Genomic DNA, 20,261 nt, shown 5'->3' with positions numbered 1-20,261 from the left:
CAAAGTGTAAACGTTTGTCTGTCCAGGTCAGCAGTATTATCAAAATATGATTGTAAAGCTGCTACAATAGATTAATTTATAGATGAAAAACAATAAAGTGGAACTGTGTCTACTGTGTAGACATTTTGTGGGTTTTTTTTGTTTTGTTTTGTTTGTTTGTTTTTTTAAGCTGATTTGTTTGCTGTTTACATGGTTATTTTTCTTTTCTAACTTCAGGATAACATAATTGTTGTTAAAGATGACATGAATCATCCCATGTCTATTGTCAGTTCTACCAAGAGCAGGTAAGTGAAAGTCTAGAAATTAACATTCTCATTAAAAAAACACATAACACAATTATCACCATCATCATGTTTTAAGGCTCCAGCGATAGGATGGTCTTAACTTGTTTCGTTTGCATTTTTCCTGTCCCTTACCCTACAAAATTGTACAGTTATTTTGCTAAGATAAGTTTAGTGAGGGAGATTTATTTTATGTAATGAACAGTTTCACATGCATATGTTTCAGGCAAGGCAGTTCTCCCCATATTATGGAATAGTGAAAATTCATGGTATTTACTGTACCACCTATTTGTTAGGTGGCTATGAGCAGGAAAGCAGCATGGCACACAGAAAGCAAACGGAAGTGTTTTCTAGCAGAAGCTTCTCAAATCCACATGGTGCATAAACATGCACTGGAGCATTCTAAAAGGTTGTTTCATTCACCTTAAGAAATAATATTGCTAACATAGCTGTCCTTCCTCTTCCCTCCCACAGACTGGCCTTGCAACACGGAGACGGGCATGTGGTGGACTATCTGAGCCAGCCAGTTATCGACTACATCCTGCAGAGTCAGCTGTACATCAACACCTCCGGATAGAGCCCTCCATTCTCTGTTCTCCTGCTTAGGGGTGGCTCTCGCTTCCTCTCTCTCTCTTTCTCTCTCTCTCTCTGTGTAAAACTTATGCTCCTCCTACTCTGTTGCTTTCCATGTACGGGAGTCTTCAGTGTCTCTGTCCCTCCTAACTGTAACATAGCAGCAGGGCCTCCCAGGGGTACTGCGCTGAATGAGACGGCACAGGTTACATGGATCCGTCCTTGACTAGACTTACTTCTGTGCACACAAGGGGCTGCTGGGGGGAGGGTGTGGAAGGAGGGTGCAAGGAATATTCTCGAACGATAAGCTGTTGGCATTTGCTGTACATTTAATACTGTTCTTCTCATGCATGTGCTAATGTGTTTTATTTCATATTTTTGGCATGATTGCTTTTATTGCAGTGTAAATTTATGGTCTGTGGTAAACGTATTGGCAAATAATGACCAGGAGGCAATGAGGCATTTAAAATGACAAGAACTGTCTCCGGTTGATTAGTGCATTCTTTATCCACTGTTATTGATTCCCAGTAATCAAGGTTTATACAGTACAGGGAGCGATGTTGATAAATTGAAAGAGTCACTGGTGGACCGTTTAAAATGGCAGGTTTGATGGTCTGAAACAAGTCATTAAAAAAAAAAAAAATGTCTTTCGGTATTTCGGATTTCTGAAGACAAAATTGTGATTTATTTGTCTGTAGAACCTGCAGATTTTCAAAGCCTACCTTACTACTGTAAATATTTACCAGGATGTTTGTTGGCTTATTCTGTGTATATCAAGGGCTAATCTACAGTTACCTGTTGCCAAATCCTGGTGCTTTTGGTTTCAAGTCAGTCACAAAATGGACACCTATTCCCCACAACTGGTGTTCATGTTGTCACCCAATGTCACCGTCCGTTGCACAGATAAAGCCAAAATTGTTTAAAAAATATATATTTACAAAATAAATTAAATATATGACATACAATTTCTTTTAGGCAGATCATGAAACTGAGCATTAGTATCCTAATAAAAGGCACACTCCAGAAATTGCCAATTTAATGCCGTATTTTTGGATAGAGCTGACAAGCAGGCTGTCCCACTTAAAAAAATAACAACATGAGCTCCTTCAGCTAATGCTTGTTCAGGTATACACTCTCTGGAGAACTGTCCCGTTCATGGAAGCAAGCTAACCAATCGGAGTATTCCTTGCCCCTTCGCACTCCACTGCCCTCCACAGTCTTGCTCTTGGACTCTTGCCATGTTAACATTTGCTACTGGGAGTGACTTGACATCAGCGTTATTCATTTTCATCAGCAGCAGATTGAGTTCAAACCATGGCATGTGTATACCTTTAGAGCCCTTGGTAACTTTTTAATAAAAAAAAAAAAAAAAAAACATTTGAACAATCACTACCCAGCTTATCCACCTCTCTCCATTTAGCTCCAACTTGAGTCATGATGTCATCAAGGCTTTTTTTTTTTTTTTTTTTTTCTGGTCGCAGGTCCAGTTTAAAGACAGCAGCATGCCTATTAACAAAATAACCAGCTTAGTGCTTCTATGTCTCTGGGTGTATCTATTTTCTATATTATGTATGTTATAAATATGGACTGTTTGATAAAGAATAATAATTGCCATGAGATTGTACAGCAGGGATATTTTAGATGGTGTAAGACATTTAAAGGGCATTGCAGTCTGCAGATTGGGTTACATAACTGACAAACAAGTCAGAACAAATACCAGGCAAGAGATTGCTGAGAGAATATCATATTGGCTGAAGCGAAGGAAATGCTAAGCCCACAAAAAGACTTTCAATTGATAGTGACATTTAAAAGAAAAACAACCAAACAAGTCCTGCATAAATCTATTTAAACTGCAGATTGGATTACTCCTTCAGCCCAGTATTACACTATAATCAAGGGCAATGTGGTTTTTGGATGTTTTTCAAAGTGTAACTTCATTAAGATTATTTTTGTCTGTTTGTATCGGTTCATTGTATAATAAGGCTAGTATTAAAATTATTGACTGCTATTTGTTTTAGAGTGATTCTTCCATTTAAATTAATAAAAGTTCAAAATACCTGCCATTGATGTGAAGTTATTATTTATTTATTTGTTTCTTTATTTAGTTTCTGAAGAGGTTTTGGATTCATATTCTTTATAGGTTTTATGTCTGATCTCTATAACAGCATATTTATGTCTTGTTACATCAGCTTGGTAAGCACCAGTCTTAGTCTAAATTGCACATTACTGAAGCCAGAGAAAAATGTAGATTTTAAAGATATATTTCTGAGTGGCTAAGCAGACGTAGGGGTTTATTTTAAACATCTTCAAGACATGTTTCAATTTTAACTTGGACTTCTTTTCAGTCTTAATTTTAAATTTTATTTAGAGATAAATAAATAAATAAAACCTATGGAATTTCATGGAGCTTGAGTCATATAAAGTTATTGGGTAGCAGTATTTATAAAACATGGATGCTGCACACCTGTTCAGAAATAAATGAATTAAGGAGTTGAATTTACCTGGAGTTTGTTACTGATCAGAGATGTCCTCCTATGGGACAGTGAGGGATCCCACTGTTATCCCACAGCTAATTGTGAGCGACACAAGCGTTGATTATCATTTTAATTAGGGTTCATTAACATTGAAAAAGTAAATAGCAAGGAAAATATATGTTCCATGGATATGCTATTACAGTAATCTACAACATAATTGTGGCAGGGCATGAATAGCCCCATAATTACATTGTAATAACTGGGTAATTACTGCTCTTATATAGAAACTATCGTGCAATTCCATAGAAAGAAAGTAATGTTTTGATACCTGGTGTAATTATATGGTAACACAATACTGTGCATTACAATGAAATGGGTCACAGTAGGTGGGGATTGTGGTTTTCATTTTCTTAACAGAGTACAGTTTGCTGGGGATACTGCCCCTATATAAATTGAATATTACTTTATTGCAATAGTTTTATTGTGCTCTATAAAGCTGGATGACTCTGCCTGGGGCTAGCATGGTATTGTGGCCTGATACATATCCACTCACAATGAGCACCTTGCTTCACTGGAGCCTTTCTTCAATTCCCCATTTTTTCTATATACACTGTAATTCACTTTCTTATATTACAGTATACATTTAATTGTACTTTGTTATATATTGTTTACTGTATCTCCACAATATGTTACTATGAATACAGCATGAACTTTGGTTCCTGAAATTATCCCTGGAGCTGGGCGTACTCCCCTTTTCTCACCTTGCGTTTTGGGTAATTAGGTAAATGTTCCAGCAATAGCAGGAAAGCACCTTTCTTAAGTTTGTGGAAGGTTGCATAATTTTTTCGTTACTTCTTCTGTCATTAATGCTGCGCTGGAAGCAGCATCTCCTTCAGGGTGCCACAGTAAACACTATAGGGGTGGCTAACAGAGTGTTAATTAAACATGAACACAACAGTTGGTAACTCTTGTAAACATCAGGGCACATTCTTGCAGGTCATTTATAATTTCTGGAATTTTACAAAACACTGAGGATTGGAAAAGAGAGCTACGGGCTTAGTAGCATTCTGCATATTGTAGGTGATTCATTACGGCCATTGACATCATACCTGAGCAATTATAGATGTTCTCAAATATATCCAAAAAGAAAGCAACTCAGAATCAATAACTATATAAGAAGATCTCTATTAAGAAAGAGAAAGACAGCAAACTCTGACTCATCCCTTTTAACTTCTTGATGAAGTCAAAATACCCTAAAACATCTTTGTACACATATATTATGTATTCTCCGCAGACTACGGTATGAAGTTTGTTGTTCTAATATATCCAGATTTGTTCAGCTGGTTGTTGCTGAGGCCCAAGGAGACTTGAATACTGTTGGTCCCACAACTGCAATCTTACCTTTGCATCGTTATGGCTTATAAGATGCCAGGGTTTTAATTCTAATGTGATGTTTATTTATTGAACTTTTAAGAATTACCCAAGTCTTTATTCATTAAAATAGATTTTTACCTGATTTGACAAAATGCAAAATTCAGCATCTGCTCTGCAGGACTCCCTTGATATACCCCAAGTCAGTCACTGACTCACACATTCTGTTCAGGGTTATGCAGTGTTAATAAAACAAATCATGAGTGAGCACTAGACTATGCTGTGCTCATTAGCTCATAAAGTGTTGTTTTAAAAGAAAAATGGGCATTGGTATTCAAGTCATGCAATGGAAAATTTTCAAAGATGTTATTGGAAAATAAGACAACACAAATAAATAGCAACAAGTAGAAAATAAAAAATTAACTTTTACTGGTAGTCTACACCTTTTACCAGTATCATTAAAGTGCCCAGACATATTACTATCAATATAAATTATATGCATTTACAAATTATATTTAAAACAGTCAAAAAACATTTCATTGCAGTGCACAACAAAGGGGGGTAAGGTTTAACTTTGAGCCAAAAACTTACATTGGAACGTATAGACGAACTAGATGAGAATATTCATTTACCAGAGCAAATAACAGAATTATATAAAACCATTTGAGTCTTGAATAAATAGATCATTAGGGTCTCTCTATGGGTGCAGTGTTGAAGCATCCCTTAGGGATTTTATCCCGAATCTCTTCTAGGTTTTGAATGTCGTTTAAGATGTTGTCAATGTCAGTGGTGAGGGCAGTAATTCTCTGTCGCTGTCTTGCCTCCATTAGTTCCAGGTCTGCCATTCTGGGTTTCAGCTGACTCTCCACTTGCTCCATGCTGTCTGCTATCGACCTTTCCAGCTGCTTCAGTCTACCTTCATCTAAACTGCCTGGCTGGTCTGAGAGGAACAAGAAGAAACAAACCAAGGCAATGGAATGAATACATTGTGATTTAAATATCACATATATAGTGAAACTATAAGGAACAATTATATATATATTATATATATATATATATATATATATATATATATATATATATATATATATATATATATATATATATATATATATATATATATATATATATATATATATATATATATATATATATATATATATATATTATTTTTATTTTTTTTGCAAATACATACCAAGTAGATTGAGCAGGTTGCTAATGATGGACAGTGTATCTCCAACAGCTCTTTTAGTCTGTACTGCACTGTCATAAGCTGCAGTTGCCTCCTTAGAAGCCTGAAACAAAATGTTCTAGTGTTTAATTATCTTTGTATTCTTTTCTTCTGAATGCTGGCCTGGCCCTGTTATACAGGTAACAGGTAATAAAGGTCGAAGGGATAGTAGTTAAGGTGTTTTGGCATACGTTCTATTACTGATCTGAGAGAGACTGGGAATGGCGGTGGAAGTAAGTTAACACTAGAGGGCACTGTGTTACTATAAAATAGACGTGTGTGACTGTAGTGTAGTTTGGGATAAATCTGGTATGAAAATGGATGCATTAGGACTGGATTGCAGGCTCTGCTAAACACACTGAATAATGGATCATTCTATTTTCCTAATAAACATTATAAGAGCATTTCATGTCATGCTGTTGTCGATAAAGCCTTGGATAAAAAAAACTCTTTTTGTACCTGTTTCACGGCCTCTGCATCCTGGTTTGCATTATTTTCTGCTGTGGCCAACCGATCCTGAACGTGTAACGTTGCCAGCTTCAAGCCATTTAGGTCGTTGTCTAACGTCAACACATTATTGAACAATCCATTCAATTTTAATTGAGAGTTTTGTGCTTCCTGTAAAAAAAAATATATATATATATATATATATATATATATATATATATATATATATATATATATATATATATATATATATATATATATATATATATATAATCATAACTTTACTAAACATAGACTTTGTATCTGTCAGACAATAATACAGGTACATTGCATTAGAATGTTGCAAAGCAGTTTCTATTTTAGAGATTAAATGAGATTGTTAAACATGTACTGCTTGTTTATAATCTTTATTTTTAACTATGTATCAATATTTCGGATACCTGTATTTTCCAGTAGGACACATTGTTCCCTACCAAACCACTGTAAACTGGATCTGATTCATTAATCTAACTTACAGAAAACATTCTTATTGTACCAGAGTCTGCGATTGTGGCTGGTTTGCGACTGTAACATCACTATCCTGTACAAATCTTTTTGCTGCAGAAGCAGAGAGTTTTGTATGTTTGATTACATTGTATTGTTGTTGCTTGGTTGTGGGCTGTCACTGTCAAAGGATTATATTCTAAAGCATTGCCAGGCCAGTGAATACAGTGATTGCCTGAACCTGTTGTTTTTGTTTTGTTTCTCCCTCTGTAAATCCCTCACTTCCTCAGTGGCTCGCTCCTTACCGTGCCCATGTTTTCAGCTATGTCCCCTGCATCTCTTGCATTTTGTATTGCCTTGGTCACATCTTTGTCAGCATTCCCCAGTACCGTCTCTGCCTGCTTGTTTGTCTGTGTGGCCTCTCGAACAAGGCCTCTAATGAAAGGGATTTTATCCACTGCGTCTTCAGCTTCCTTCTTGTTTTGATTTAGCTGTCCATTGAACCCTGTTGAAAAATATTCCCAGTGATTAGGTCTGGATGCAGAATTTAGAGGCTTACATAGTCTGATAATATTTTTCAGAAATGAATTAGGAAGGAAGAAAAGAAGAACCACATTTGGCTTGTTGACTGCCCACAGTTACATTCATTTTGTCAACCCCTGCTTGGGAAAACTATTTTGGAGAGGCAGTCAAGTAAAATAAAGTGTGCAAAATAAATGCAAGTTTGCAACTGATGAGCAGATGAAGCAGTTCTCGAAAAGGCCGTGTCAGTCATAGAATAACAAGGGTCATATTGGCTTTGATAAAGTCTTGCGTAGATTTAGCTGTGTTAGAATGTTGTAAAACATTATTATAATTTTTTTTTTTTTTTTTTTTTTTTTTTACAAAAAGCACCACCAACAACAAAGCCTTTAGAAGAAATTGGTCAAATAAGTAAATACATTTAAATAAACGTGTTATAAAAGGGTTAGAAATTATTTCTTATACAATATTATATTAACTCCACTATGTCAAATCCATAATTTAAAGGTTACCGGTATCTGCTACTCACCTTGGAGCTTGGTTAGGACGTCCTCCACCCTTTCCAGGTTAGCCTGCCCGTTGTTCAATGCCCTCAACGCCTCAGCCTTGGCAACATTTGCTCTTGCTAGGAGCTGATCCCCAAGCTGCAATCAAATAATAATACCAATAAATATGCAGAATGTTAGGATCGTTTTTGGTGCAATCAGTTTCTTTTTATATTATGACTCAAAAACTAGTTTCATGCATTATAGTACAGGTTAGTTTTAGCCCCATGTGTAAACTACTAGAATAGCATGCACTATCTATCAGATTGTATTGAGTAACTCTGTAAGGGCATTCAGAACATATCTGTCCTGTAGCGACAATAGAGAGCTCAGATAACACTTACCTGCTGGTCAGATATCCCTTTGGCCAGCAGTTTTGTGGCCTCAGACTCATCAGCCGTCACCTCTTGGTTTAATTTCTGAATACTGGAGAGCTTTCCCTCCGCATTGGCTTGCAAGAGCTTAGCCTCCTGAGTGAGCCTTTTCATCTCGCTCTGAAATGAAACAAAAATAGGAGTCAATTCCAAGTAGAAAATACACTGAATTGATAAAGGGCTTGTGTTTAATGCAACTTAATGCAACTGCACATGCATAGTGTTCTACATAAATGTCTCTCCAGTTCATCACTGCAGTATTTAGTTCAATATGATGGTTTAATCATAAATCATCATGTCTTAAACATAGACACATACCTGCAGAGAACTTGGGTTAATCATCTGAAACCCTAAGAGATCCCTAAAGGTCTCTGTCGCCAAACGGCTTGCCTTTTCACCAGCAGAGCTCAGCCTGGCAGCCTGGTTTTCCAGGTCGTTGACTGTGGCTATATCTCTGTTATACCTAAGAAAGACACAAGCAGACTGCCTTAGCCCACATCCTTCCACACATATACACACACCATACCTATTTTATTGGAAATAATTTGACTAGTAAAGTTAAAATTTATGTTTCACTAACTTTTTATAGTTATATATAAGACTGAATATTCTGGGGAGCCTCATTGAAAGTATATCTGTCATTTGTGATTTCATGAGCAAGTTTATCAGGTTCACATGGCCCCCAGAACACTGCCTATTCTTCAGGGTAGGAAACAGTATTTGCAGGCATGTCGATGGAGGTCCAAAGACACAAAGACACTCACATTGTGTTCAGATCCTGAATGCTATTGGCCACCTTGTTCTCTCCATTGATCACTGATTGCATCAGCTGATAGGCTTCATTTGCAGAGGTGCTGCTGGTTTTAGCTGCTCGCGCGATTCCTTCGGCCTCAGTGCGGTGTCTGCAAAAGCATATCTGTACAGGTTATATATGCACTGTGACGACCTTCTGAAAACCTGTCCTATTAACAGAGTTGCTCTATTAGTCTGCTAATGTTGTTAGGGTAGATGTTGCGATCCCACTCTCCCTAACCCCACCTGGAGTGAGTATCACAAGAGGAAATACAGTTTGAAAGTTATGCTTTTTACTCTGACCTGAGTTTCGTAATTGCAAAAGAATCAGAATTACCTGTCTGCTAATGTGGTTGCCTCATGTGCCAAGCCTGAGAGGCTGTTTGTGCCTGTCCCAGCGTCCGTAGAGGGAAGTTCCTGAAGAAAATTGTAAACTAAATAATTAAATAACTGCACTCATGTGTCTTAATTCATGTGTCTTAACAAAAAACACACAGCAGTATACTTAAATGGAGGACAGCATGCAGGTATGCAATTGTAACAAATCTTACCAGCATTACACCCACATATTGTGTGACTGTAACACTGAATATGGTTAGTACACCTCTTTCTGCAGCTGATGAGTCAATATTTACCACTTGTCGCATCTCCACTTTCGCCTTGTCCACAGTCTGTCTGGCACTGCTGATCAGCCCCTTGACAGTGTCAACCTGGTACTGATACTGCTGAGCAAGAGACTTCATCCCATCCACTGTCCGGGAAACACCATCCAGGTTTCTTGACTGAGTGGACTGTGTGTTACTTATACCAGCCAAGCGACTGAGCAGCGCTTTGTCAGAACCTATACAATGCATAGGGAGAAAAATAAAAACAGCATTTCATTTATGTTAAACAAAGACATATGGTGCAGCACCTTAGTCTTAGCTATTATGATCTAGTTGGGAAATATGTATAATTTCAGGAGACTCGAGTCCTTAACTGTACAACAGGTGTAAGGTTTTAATAGGACTAGTCTACTCTATATGGTTTGCAGGTTTTCATAACCATGATGAAACTCATTACTATGATATTTTATATACAACTCTTTATAGGGCATGCTTTTTGTTTAACGATTTGTGATTTTCCATATGATTACAATATTTGCAGTAATCTAATGCTGTTTATAAAACCTGTGATTGACCACAGGACCAATAGAGGGCAGTGTTCATTTGTATAAAATGCTGCTAACAATATCTTTGCATGTAAGAACCATAACACATCATTTGTAACAGTATTCTTTATTTTTTGATGATCCATTAATGATATACAGTACGACTGTGAATGGGAGAACGAATTGCTACATGGATTATTTTATTTGTTGTTGATGAGGGTGGTGTTTTTTTGCACAAACACTAACTTGTGCAATCCTTAATATTTTTGTTTTCTCCCTCTAGTGTCTAGAGGAAGGATTCTCTTCAATCACTGCACCTTCTGTCGCACAATAAACTTACCTGAACCCCAGAGCTGTGGCAATGTCTGTGTTTGTGCAGAATAAATACAGATCTACCTGCCCTCATGAGTTAGAAATTATTGGTTTTCCTCATGTATACAAAGCCTGTGAAATATAGTAATTAAGCAATACTACCCTGCAGTAACTGGCTCTAATCACTGCATGGATCAATTTGTCTGCAAGATAATGCTTACTGTGGAGGGTATTGTTTTTATAAGATGACGTATAATGAAATATATAGAATTGTAGTGGCTATCATCTTTTTAAAATCTGAATGCAGAAGGGTATTTCTTATAGAGTCACCTAGTGTTGGTCTGCTGGTTCAGCATTGTTCTTTAGGGTAAAGTTAAATCATCCATCTGTTTTAAAGACTGAACAAGGTGTATGCAGAGCTTTGCTGCTCCTGTTGACCTCCCCATACCTGATAATTGGTCTGTGTCTCTCTGTAGGTCTGCAATGTTTTTTTCAGCCTCTCTGATGGCCTTCTCCACCTCCATCTCAGAGAAGGGGGTACGGCTGGTATCAATTCTTTTAAACAGAGCTTCTGTATCCCTCAGCTTCAGCAAATGCCTCTCCATCTAGAACACACACAGAACCGGAGGATCAGCACACCTGGGCATTATAGCCCTTGTTCGGTTTTCTGCTACACCTTTCATACAGAACCTACTCTAAAAGCCTTTGAAAAGCACAGACACTAAAACAAGAACATAGATGATAATAATATTCTAAAGTGCACAATAACGGCAGTTAAAAGTGAAAGACAAACCTATAACAACAGCAAAATTGATATATCAGAAATATAGCCCCTGGCTACATTATACAAATAGGCTTTTGCCTCTGTCTTTATTTGATTGATATTTGCAATAACCCCACCTTGTTTTCAAATCGAATCAATGCAACTAGCTAGGGTATAGATACTAACATGACAGCTCTTGCATCGAAAATGTAAATGTATTCCCTGATTATGAAACATTAAGAAAAAATATTATCTTCTGGCATATACAAACAAGGTCATGTTTTTAAGAGATACCATGCTTTAATAACCCACTCACGCTTTTGATGCATAATGCTTCAGTTTTATTTCTAGCAAGGGAATGCATAATAATCTGTCTGTCATACCATTGCTGTACTACTTGAACAGTATCAATTTACTGTAAAATTACTTCTATACATTATATCCCTTTACAGAAATAGTGCTCGCCGAGTTAACAGGAAGGTCCTGGGGCAAAGAATGGTCATAATAAAGCTCCACAGACAACACCGACCAGGTGTGTTTTGTTCTCTAGTTGTTACGTCTAAAGCCCAACTAGTTACTTTCACATGAAATACCCCAAACAGTGATAAATTAAAACCAAACAGTTATACTGTTTAATGATTGACGGTTAAATCCATTTTACATACCAGCTGTACAAACAGGGCCCAATTTTTAAGTGAAAAGTAAAAGGCACATTTTCAGGACTGAAATGGAATAAAACGCCTAAGAAACCACCCAAAACAACACCTGAACTACTCCTTTTAGCAACTACACTCATCTTAGAAAATATGCCTTTGCCCTTGCTTCAATTGGGCCTATATATTTTTGTCTCCCACTGTACACGCTTTTGTTGTATGCGATACACAAAGGTCTGGTTATGCCTCTATGACACCAAGTTTTTACCAAATACTGTAATTTTTGGAAAACACTGTAATAAACTGTGATCTGTATTGATGGTGAACATGATGGCCTACCTGGTATTTCACTTGGCTGTAGCAGGCTGGACAAACTGTTTTTTGTTCGCACTTTGTTCCTTCATGTCCTTCTTTACATTGACACTGGCCATTCTTGCTGCACTGTGGTGACAGTGAGCCCAGAGTGTTGCAGTTACATGCTGTAGACAGAACACGTGAGGGAATTAACATGATATTATACTTTTTCCTGTTTTACCTACAACTGAGTTACCTGTTTATTGATTGTGTCTCCCAGTAACTGTGCTCCTGGCTTTATACTGTGACTCATGCGACTGATTTCTGCTACGAGGCACACAACTCCATTGACCTCCTGGGGCTGATGTTTTATTGAATATGGCTATAAAATAAAGCAATAATCTCTAGTAGAAGCAGCATGTTTTCCCTACAGTATACTATAATGAAGCTGAATGAATGGTCTCTTACGTGTGCAGCGCTCGGCAGAGTTGGGGATGGAGGTGCTCCTGTAGAAGCCCTCACTGCACTGCTCGCAGTGGAAGCCGGCAGTGTTGTAGAGGCACCTGAGGCACTCCCCGCTCAAACGATCGCAGTTGCCTGCAGTGTTGGGGTCGATGTTGTCATTGCACCTGCAGCGCTGACAAGGCCGGGGGGGACCGCGCTCACCCAGGGGGTCGCCGTAGTAACCATCTTCACACATCTCACATCGGGAGCCTGTCAGGTACACAAGGCACTCCAGAAGTCAGGACTCAGTGAGGGTTTTGTAATTCTGGACCATATTATATTGCAAGTCCAGCACTATTTGAAATAAATTACTGGTCTTTACCTGTCATTCCCGCAGGGCACCCAACACATGCCACTTCTCGGTGGCCTAGAGCGACGACACAGCTGACTCCTGGGGCACAGGGGCAACGCAGGCAGGTTCTGGGGTTCTCTGGGCTATTGTAGGTACCAGTTGGGCACTGGACAACCGGGGTCTCGTCTCCAGAGTAACAGTCTCCTAAAACATTAACACTGACACATTAGCTACAGTCGGTACCATATTCAGGCCAAACAGTTTATATCGTAGCAAGATGAAATCCACCAGGTTTGGTAGTGTTCTCTCTTACCAGTGTCTTGGTCGCAGGTGCCTCCCCGGCAATTACAGGGAACACAGGCACTGAAAGATCCACTGCTAGGAGAGTCTCTCCGGTACCCTGGAGCACATTCCTGGCAGAACTGACCCCGGTAGCCCATGGGACAACTACACTTCTCAACCCAGGAGGCAGGGGCTCCAGCACCTCGACGGGCTGACTCCAGACGCACATTGTCAAGGTATCCATAGCCTGAAACAAGCAAGGGAACGTCTTTGTGGGGGCTGTAACAAATGGGTGCTTCCAGTGTACCGGTACTGTTAGTCAATGATTTTTTTTGCGTTTTTGTCCTGTGTTTTGTATGTCATTGAAGATTCAAATACATTACAATTCATTTCATGACTGACATACAAGGCTTATAGCTTATCTGTTTCACATTTTCACAAACACCATAAAATTTCAACAAATTAAATTCATTAAAGCATCCTTACTCTTTTCCCCATAGGTGCCTCGAATCTTAATGGCAGTCAAGTTATTCAGCAGTTTGTGAAATTCTAATGCATTGAGTACCGGACTCCATTTACTGCCTGGTTGTTCATCAAGCCTATAATATTAAGAAGACATTTCAATACAATAAGTGGGTTATACAAAATGACAAAGAATCCCAACAAAAAAAAAATAGTTAACATTTCAACAAGCATGTGGACCGCCACTCACCTGAAGGTGTAGGCACTCATCTTGCCGCAGGGCAGGATTGTTCCTAGGTCTGCCAGGGGAGCTGCCACCCTCAGCCCTGCTCCCTCCAGCACCACATCTTCTGGGGATGGCCTCCGCTCTCCTCGACCCACCATGAACGAGAAGGAAAGGTTCTGTCCATAGCTCAGCACCTGGTTCCCCAAAAACGAATCTATAAGAAAGTCAAAACTTATAGCAAACATGTTATCTAAAGGCTAATCTTCGGAACTACATGAGATAACGTAAGAACATGATTTAATACCCATTAGCCCCCTCAATTCCTTTACAGTACCTACCTGGTGCCAGCAGGTAGACAGGATTGTTGTCCATGGATGTTATGAAAACATCACGGTGCTTAGAGGACCAGCGGAACTGCACTTGGGAACCACTTTTGAAAGAAGCTCGCCATCCATCGGGATCTGTACACAAGAGAAGTTGAAAATTATAATAACAGCAAGAAACTTCCAACAATTCAATACAATATGACACTAGTCAAGCTGAAACAACAAAATATGAATATTATTAGAGTCATTCTGAATCACTATAATGCAGACACTTTGGTCCACCTACAACAGAGAATACCATGCTGTGCTCAGTCTTTCTTGTAGACAGAGTTGAAATTAAGCTTACCATTGTCAAAGGTGGAGGTGATGCTGTGAGTGCTGTACCCCTCTGCAAAGGTACAGTCGGAAGAATGCCCAAAGCAGAAACACACCAGGCACTCTGCCGGGTGACCTGCTCCCAAGCCACTGGCACGTGACCGACATCTGTGAAAACAATGAAATCATGTTTACAGAAGCCTCTTTGTAGGTCAATAGTCCTTCCCCAGTATTAGTTTGCTTATCAGTTTAAACTGTTGGTATTATATTTGTATTTACTATTTTTGGGGGTTTTTTGGGGTATTTTGGGAAGGATAATCTTAGTTTCCATGAACACTCATGCATCTATATGATTGGTTACAATTTAGTTTATATGTAGTTACTGTGTAATTTCTGCAAATCTCTTTGTACAAGGGATTCTTTCCAATGCTGAATTGCTTGTCTTACCTGCCACCACACCCAGCTTGTGTAAGAGCGCTCCCAGACTGACAGCGATCACACTTATCACCCATCACTCCTGGTTTGCAGCTGCAACGCCCGTAATTATCACACTGAGCACTCAGGGATCCTAAAGTAAGAGGCATTTTAATTTAATGAGGAGAGTGCTAGAGATATGTAAATACGAAGTGAATGAAGCATGTGATGAAGCAAGAACAGCATTTAAATGAGGTGCTTATGGCTAGAGATACACAAAGCAGAGGTCAGTTAACCTAAACTATAATAACATGGTTTAACACCACCTCCCTTTGAGGGGGGAAATCTGGGAGCTATTCCATTAACTGGGCTTTTTGATGATTTTCCGCAAAGACGTATGCACAAATACTGTGTGCATGTGTGTGTGTGTGTGTGTGTGTGTGTGTGTGTGTGTGTGTGTGTGTGTGTGTGTGTGTGTGTATTATGTAAAACAATCATTAGTTTGCAGGATGCTTTTACTATAGGTTGGGTATCATATAAAGTTACATTATCACTAAATATAAAACTGCATCCCTCACATACCCATAGTGTTGCAGCGGCATGGCTGGCACCGCTCTTCAGGCCTCTGATGGAAGAACCCGCTCTTACACTTTTCACAGTTTCGTCCATCAGTGTTATCAATGCAGTTCAAACAGATGTATCCCTGGGGGTCGAATGTACAATGGGAAGCCTTACCATTGCACTTACAGTCAGCTAAAGGGAAAGCACACACAGTGATTCAGCAGTTAGAAGAACAGGAGAGTTTCGCTAATGCTTTGTCACATGGTTCACTATGCATGCCTTTGCTTTACCATGCTTTCCCTGTTATTTTACAAAACGTTTTTTTTGCTGTAAACAATAATAATGAACTACCTGGGGTGAGGTTCCATTCTCGTGTGATGCCCCATTAACCTGCCAATAACACAGGGTCAGCTGCTAATCTTCAAACCACTTCACAAATTAATATTATTGTTGCAAAATGTTGAATCTATGATGTCACTTATCGTCTAGCAGAACAAAACCACAAAACCTCAAAATGTGAAAGCATCTCTTCACACATAACAAAAACAGAATTCTATTTGGAACATCCCACTCCCTGTGATTTCATTTCAAATTAATCCACAATTTACCTAAAGCACTTAGTGTACAAGTATAGCTTTGGCAGTATATGCTGAGAAAGGCTGCACTGTTGTTTTAGATGCTCTTACTGATGGTTGATTTATAGTTGCAGATGCAGCTGGTGGTGCTAATTAACCCTAATTATACCACTAAGTGAACTATTGGGTTGGGTGAACCACTAGGCGTTGTCTATTGGGTTAAACAAAGTAGGAAAAACTGAATCAAATCTGTAAACATACTATACGGTATAGCAGATACTGATGCAAAAGATACAATAGACAGAAATATGGGTTTATCCACCCACTCTCTGTTAAAAAACTAACACCAATATTCAATTTGCTCTTTTTTTCAAGCATGTATGAGGCTAGTAGGCTACAGATATATTGGAAGGTACTTTTATATGAGGGAGTTTTAAAGCTAAGTGTTTTTGGTAGTTTGGTTGTTTTTAGGAGCTGTAAATATTCATAGGGCTTACATTTGTATTCTGTAATTACCTTGTGCCATTTCTGGTCATTGGTAATGTCTGTCTTCTCTCATTTATCAAAGGACGAGATCTCTTCCTGCCCACAGTGAGTTATACCCTCTCAACACGCTGCTTGACTGAGCTGGTAAAGCTTTTTCAGAGAGACCACACACAGGTTCATACAGGTCTGAGCACAGATGACTTGGTGAGTTCACTCAGTGTCTTTTCTATGGGTGACTGCACAGTAAACAGTGAAATAATAGTGAAATAATAGTGAATGATTAAATGGTGCCTACCCTATGATCCATGGCATACGAAAGCATAATATGATTATGAAACAAGTCTCAGAATCTTGGCTGATTTCACTGGAAACAATGAATAGCATCAATCTTGAACTACCTTATGTTTAGTCCTAATAAGATTCAGTGACAACATGTTTCAAAGAAGACAATGAAGAGTAGGTGCTAGTTTTACAATATCAGACTAACCAATTCAAACGGAACTGAGTCTTAATTACTGTAACCATAAGGAGAAACATGAACACTTGTAGTTTGACAAAACAATCGCAAACATCTACAGTCTGACAATTCAGTAAATTTGATTGTGACCATTTCTCAATAATAGAGTATTTTAATTTCATTATTTTCTAGTATGCTTCAACCATATGCAACAATACTTGTACCTAAAGCCTTTAAAGACAAGCATGATTTAAAATCCTAACACTGGGGAGTGTGCCAGGTTTCAGGTCTCATGCCCACCAGCACAAGGGTGACCTGTTTCCTGCAGCGGTACGAGGTGTTCCAAAAATCCTTTGCCTTTTATATGACTATGTATCATAAAGAGCTTGTGCACGCTTCAAAGTGAAGTGAGTTTCTGCTAAGACCAAAGCCCCATGTCCTAACAAGAGAAGTGCCTTTCTAGTAGACAGTTACCCACAATGCAGGAGTTAAGCGAATCCTTCTTTCGTAGGTATAGGCCTGCAGCTGGGGTTTTAAACCAGAGCTTATCAAGTCGCTGTTGTCAAGCTAACCCAAAGATCAATTAACCTTTTCTTCCTTACAAAATAACGAATGTCTAGGGTCAAACAAGATGTTGCTGACATCATGCAACAGTTACTTGATTATGTAAACAGACTTTTGGGGCCTGTTAATCCTTCCTCAGCCCTACAGTCTTGTCTGATTCTGTCTCCCAAAATGATGGCACCAAAACCACTGCCAACATTTCTATACTTGAACAAACATTTTTACTGCTTTTAAGAGAGCAGTTACCGGTGTGAAATTTTCAGAGTTTGGGAATTTATGAGGTTTTGAATTGATTAAAGTGAAACAACCCAATATGCATGTAATTATTTTGTTTTTCTGAAAATCTGAAATTCCAGGAAGGCTTCTTGGAGCATTATTGTCTTCTTCAGTTTAAAATCACTGATGACTGTACAAGTGTGGGAATACAAATAAAAAAAAAATAGAAATTTAAATATGAGCCGCTACTGCATTACAGAACTGACATGCCTTGAGATTGCAATGCGATTTTCAGTTTTATTCACCATACATATACTAGAGTGGATTCACAATATTGAAGATCTAAATAAGTCCTAATTTAACAGTTTTAAAATTTACGTTTAAAATCTAGAGATCTTTAAATACCAAAACTGAAACTTTAATGTGCACAATCTATCTAGACTTTGATACTTCCCGAGGAGAAAAAAAAAATCCTTATCTCAAATTCAGAGGTGTAAATGAATGAGGGGATGGATTTTTTTCCATCAGTACTAGTGAACAACTGTCTGTCGATTCATTACCCCAGACAGCCTGTGACTGGCATTTATGAGTAACTGCATCATCAGCCTTATCAGTATTTTTTTTTTCTCATGTCCTGCATTGACGTAAACTGTTCAATGAAAATTGTGCACAACAAATTAGATTAATTGCACCTTTGTAAATAAACTTCCAAGGCTAGTGTAATATTGAACTAAGACCTTATATCTTCCTGCACTGCTGGTAAATACCAAAAAATAGGCTGCACTGTTTATCTTCTTTAATGAATGACACTGACTGCCATCTAGAACAGGAGCATGCACAATCATACAGTGATGCTCCACTCAGAGCTCACGAAGGAGTGTGGAATCAAAGACTATTCTTTTTTCACATAAAATGTTGTACACAGATTTAATCCGCAATATTAGTAATTGGTTTTGTTTCTGTACTGTACTGTGGGTTAACCTTTAGTAGAATATATATATTCTGAATATTATCATCATACATGCGACTGAGAAAAGGTCCTAGAAGAAACGTTAAGGGCCCTATTTAGTCATTTCTCTAACAGAATACTTTTACTCAGTAAATAATAACAGTTAATCTACAGTATAGCTGCAGGATAAATAGGCATGATCAGAATTATTAGGAAAAGTTTAAACATGTTAACACCTCGGCTATTACAAGATAAACCAACCCAGAACCCACTAAACAGTTACCAGTTTGTCTGCCCTTTTTTATGCCATAATATTTAGTCCTATAGCTACTATATCAGTGTCTGTGTAACACCATAAATAAAGACACTGAAAACGATTGTGTACAGTACAGTTACTGTATTCTGCTAAATGAAAACTTTTTTACATTTTGTTTATTAGTGTTCTCATCTATCTGTCCATGAAATTAACAAAGATTATATTGTTTAACATTTTTGTTTAAAACATTTCTGAACTAATAATAAAAATGAGAAATGGTTATATTGCTCAATCAATATATTAAAGCATAGAATAATATATCATACACTTACAGTCATATCTAAAGGTACCATGTACAAAAGGCAGGCTGAATAAGAAGATTCCAGACCATAATGTCAATGCAGACTGCATTGCACTCCTCCTGAGAAGAAGAGTCTTGCAGTAAAGGTGAGACGGATTATTAGGAAGTATGTTTGTTAACTCCAGGTAGCTCAGAATCGCTTGATTAAACTGTTTGGCTTCACCAGGTGTTGGTTTATATGAACTCCCTCTTTCTGATTAATGGTGACTCATCACCTCCAGACAGTACTGTCAGTTTATTCACTCATGAATAAACATCAAGCCCTGTTGCTGCATAAACAGTAACATTAACAACACACTTTAACTATAAACTGGTAAAACTGTGAAACGTCTATATGCAGAATTTATATCAAACTACACTATTGGAGAGAGAGAGAGAGAGAGAGAGAGAGAGAGAGAGAGAGAGAGAGAGAGAGAGAGAGAGAGAGAGAGAGCTCTGCCACTAGAAAAGGGTTTGGAATTCTCTTACCTTCTGTGATATAATAATTCCCTTTCTTTGATTTAGATCAGTCAATAGTAGTTTATTTTCTTTTCTAAATACATGGTAAACATGGTGTTTTATAGTTTTGTTATGATGTACCTTATATTACTTCTAAATTCATGTCCAACCACCTAGTAGCAACCTCCTAGTTTTCAGTTTCATTGATTACGTGATGTTATATAATAGATCTAAATAACGTTCATATAGTTGTTGTTTTATTTTGTTTTTTAATTCTGTCTCAATCCTAAAATTTTAGGTGATGCTAAACTT

The 20,261-nt window shown here is 38.0% G+C and overlaps 2 protein-coding genes across 2 annotated transcripts in view; one reads left to right on the top strand and one right to left on the bottom strand.

The window, feature by feature from the left end:
* The window catches only part of nmnat2 (nicotinamide nucleotide adenylyltransferase 2), a 42,132-nt gene extending 39,222 nt beyond the window's left edge, over nucleotides 1-2,910 (top strand). Inside the window, exons 10-11 of the mRNA XM_041277224.1 lie at nucleotides 217-284; nucleotides 756-2,910. Of these exons, the coding sequence (XP_041133158.1) occupies nucleotides 217-284; nucleotides 756-858 (171 nt within the window). The 3' untranslated portion in view covers nucleotides 859-2,910. The remainder of the gene's footprint in view (nucleotides 1-216; nucleotides 285-755) is intronic.
* A 2,196-nt stretch (nucleotides 2,911-5,106) lies between these two features.
* LOC121330543 (laminin subunit gamma-2-like) lies at nucleotides 5,107-19,655 on the bottom strand. The gene is made up of 22 exons (XM_041277131.1): nucleotides 19,483-19,655; nucleotides 15,669-15,839; nucleotides 15,120-15,240; nucleotides 14,704-14,840; nucleotides 14,370-14,492; nucleotides 14,056-14,245; nucleotides 13,830-13,942; nucleotides 13,375-13,590; nucleotides 13,092-13,265; nucleotides 12,734-12,979; nucleotides 12,311-12,450; nucleotides 11,004-11,160; nucleotides 9,729-9,934; nucleotides 9,431-9,510; nucleotides 9,066-9,203; nucleotides 8,620-8,764; nucleotides 8,272-8,421; nucleotides 7,912-8,026; nucleotides 7,166-7,365; nucleotides 6,390-6,548; nucleotides 5,895-5,994; nucleotides 5,107-5,639 (listed from the first exon to the last, which is right to left on the bottom strand). The coding sequence occupies exons 1-22, from the start codon at nucleotides 19,559-19,561 to the stop codon at nucleotides 5,386-5,388; spliced, it is 3,414 nt and encodes a 1,137-aa protein (XP_041133065.1). The 5' UTR covers nucleotides 19,562-19,655; the 3' UTR covers nucleotides 5,107-5,385.
* Nucleotides 19,656-20,261: the final 606 nt, after the last annotated feature.

This window comes from Polyodon spathula, chromosome 18 (assembly GCF_017654505.1).
Source record: "Polyodon spathula isolate WHYD16114869_AA chromosome 18, ASM1765450v1, whole genome shotgun sequence".
Classification (NCBI taxonomy): Eukaryota; Metazoa; Chordata; class Actinopteri; order Acipenseriformes; family Polyodontidae; genus Polyodon; species Polyodon spathula.
This window is presented reverse-complemented; position numbering and strand designations above follow the sequence as displayed.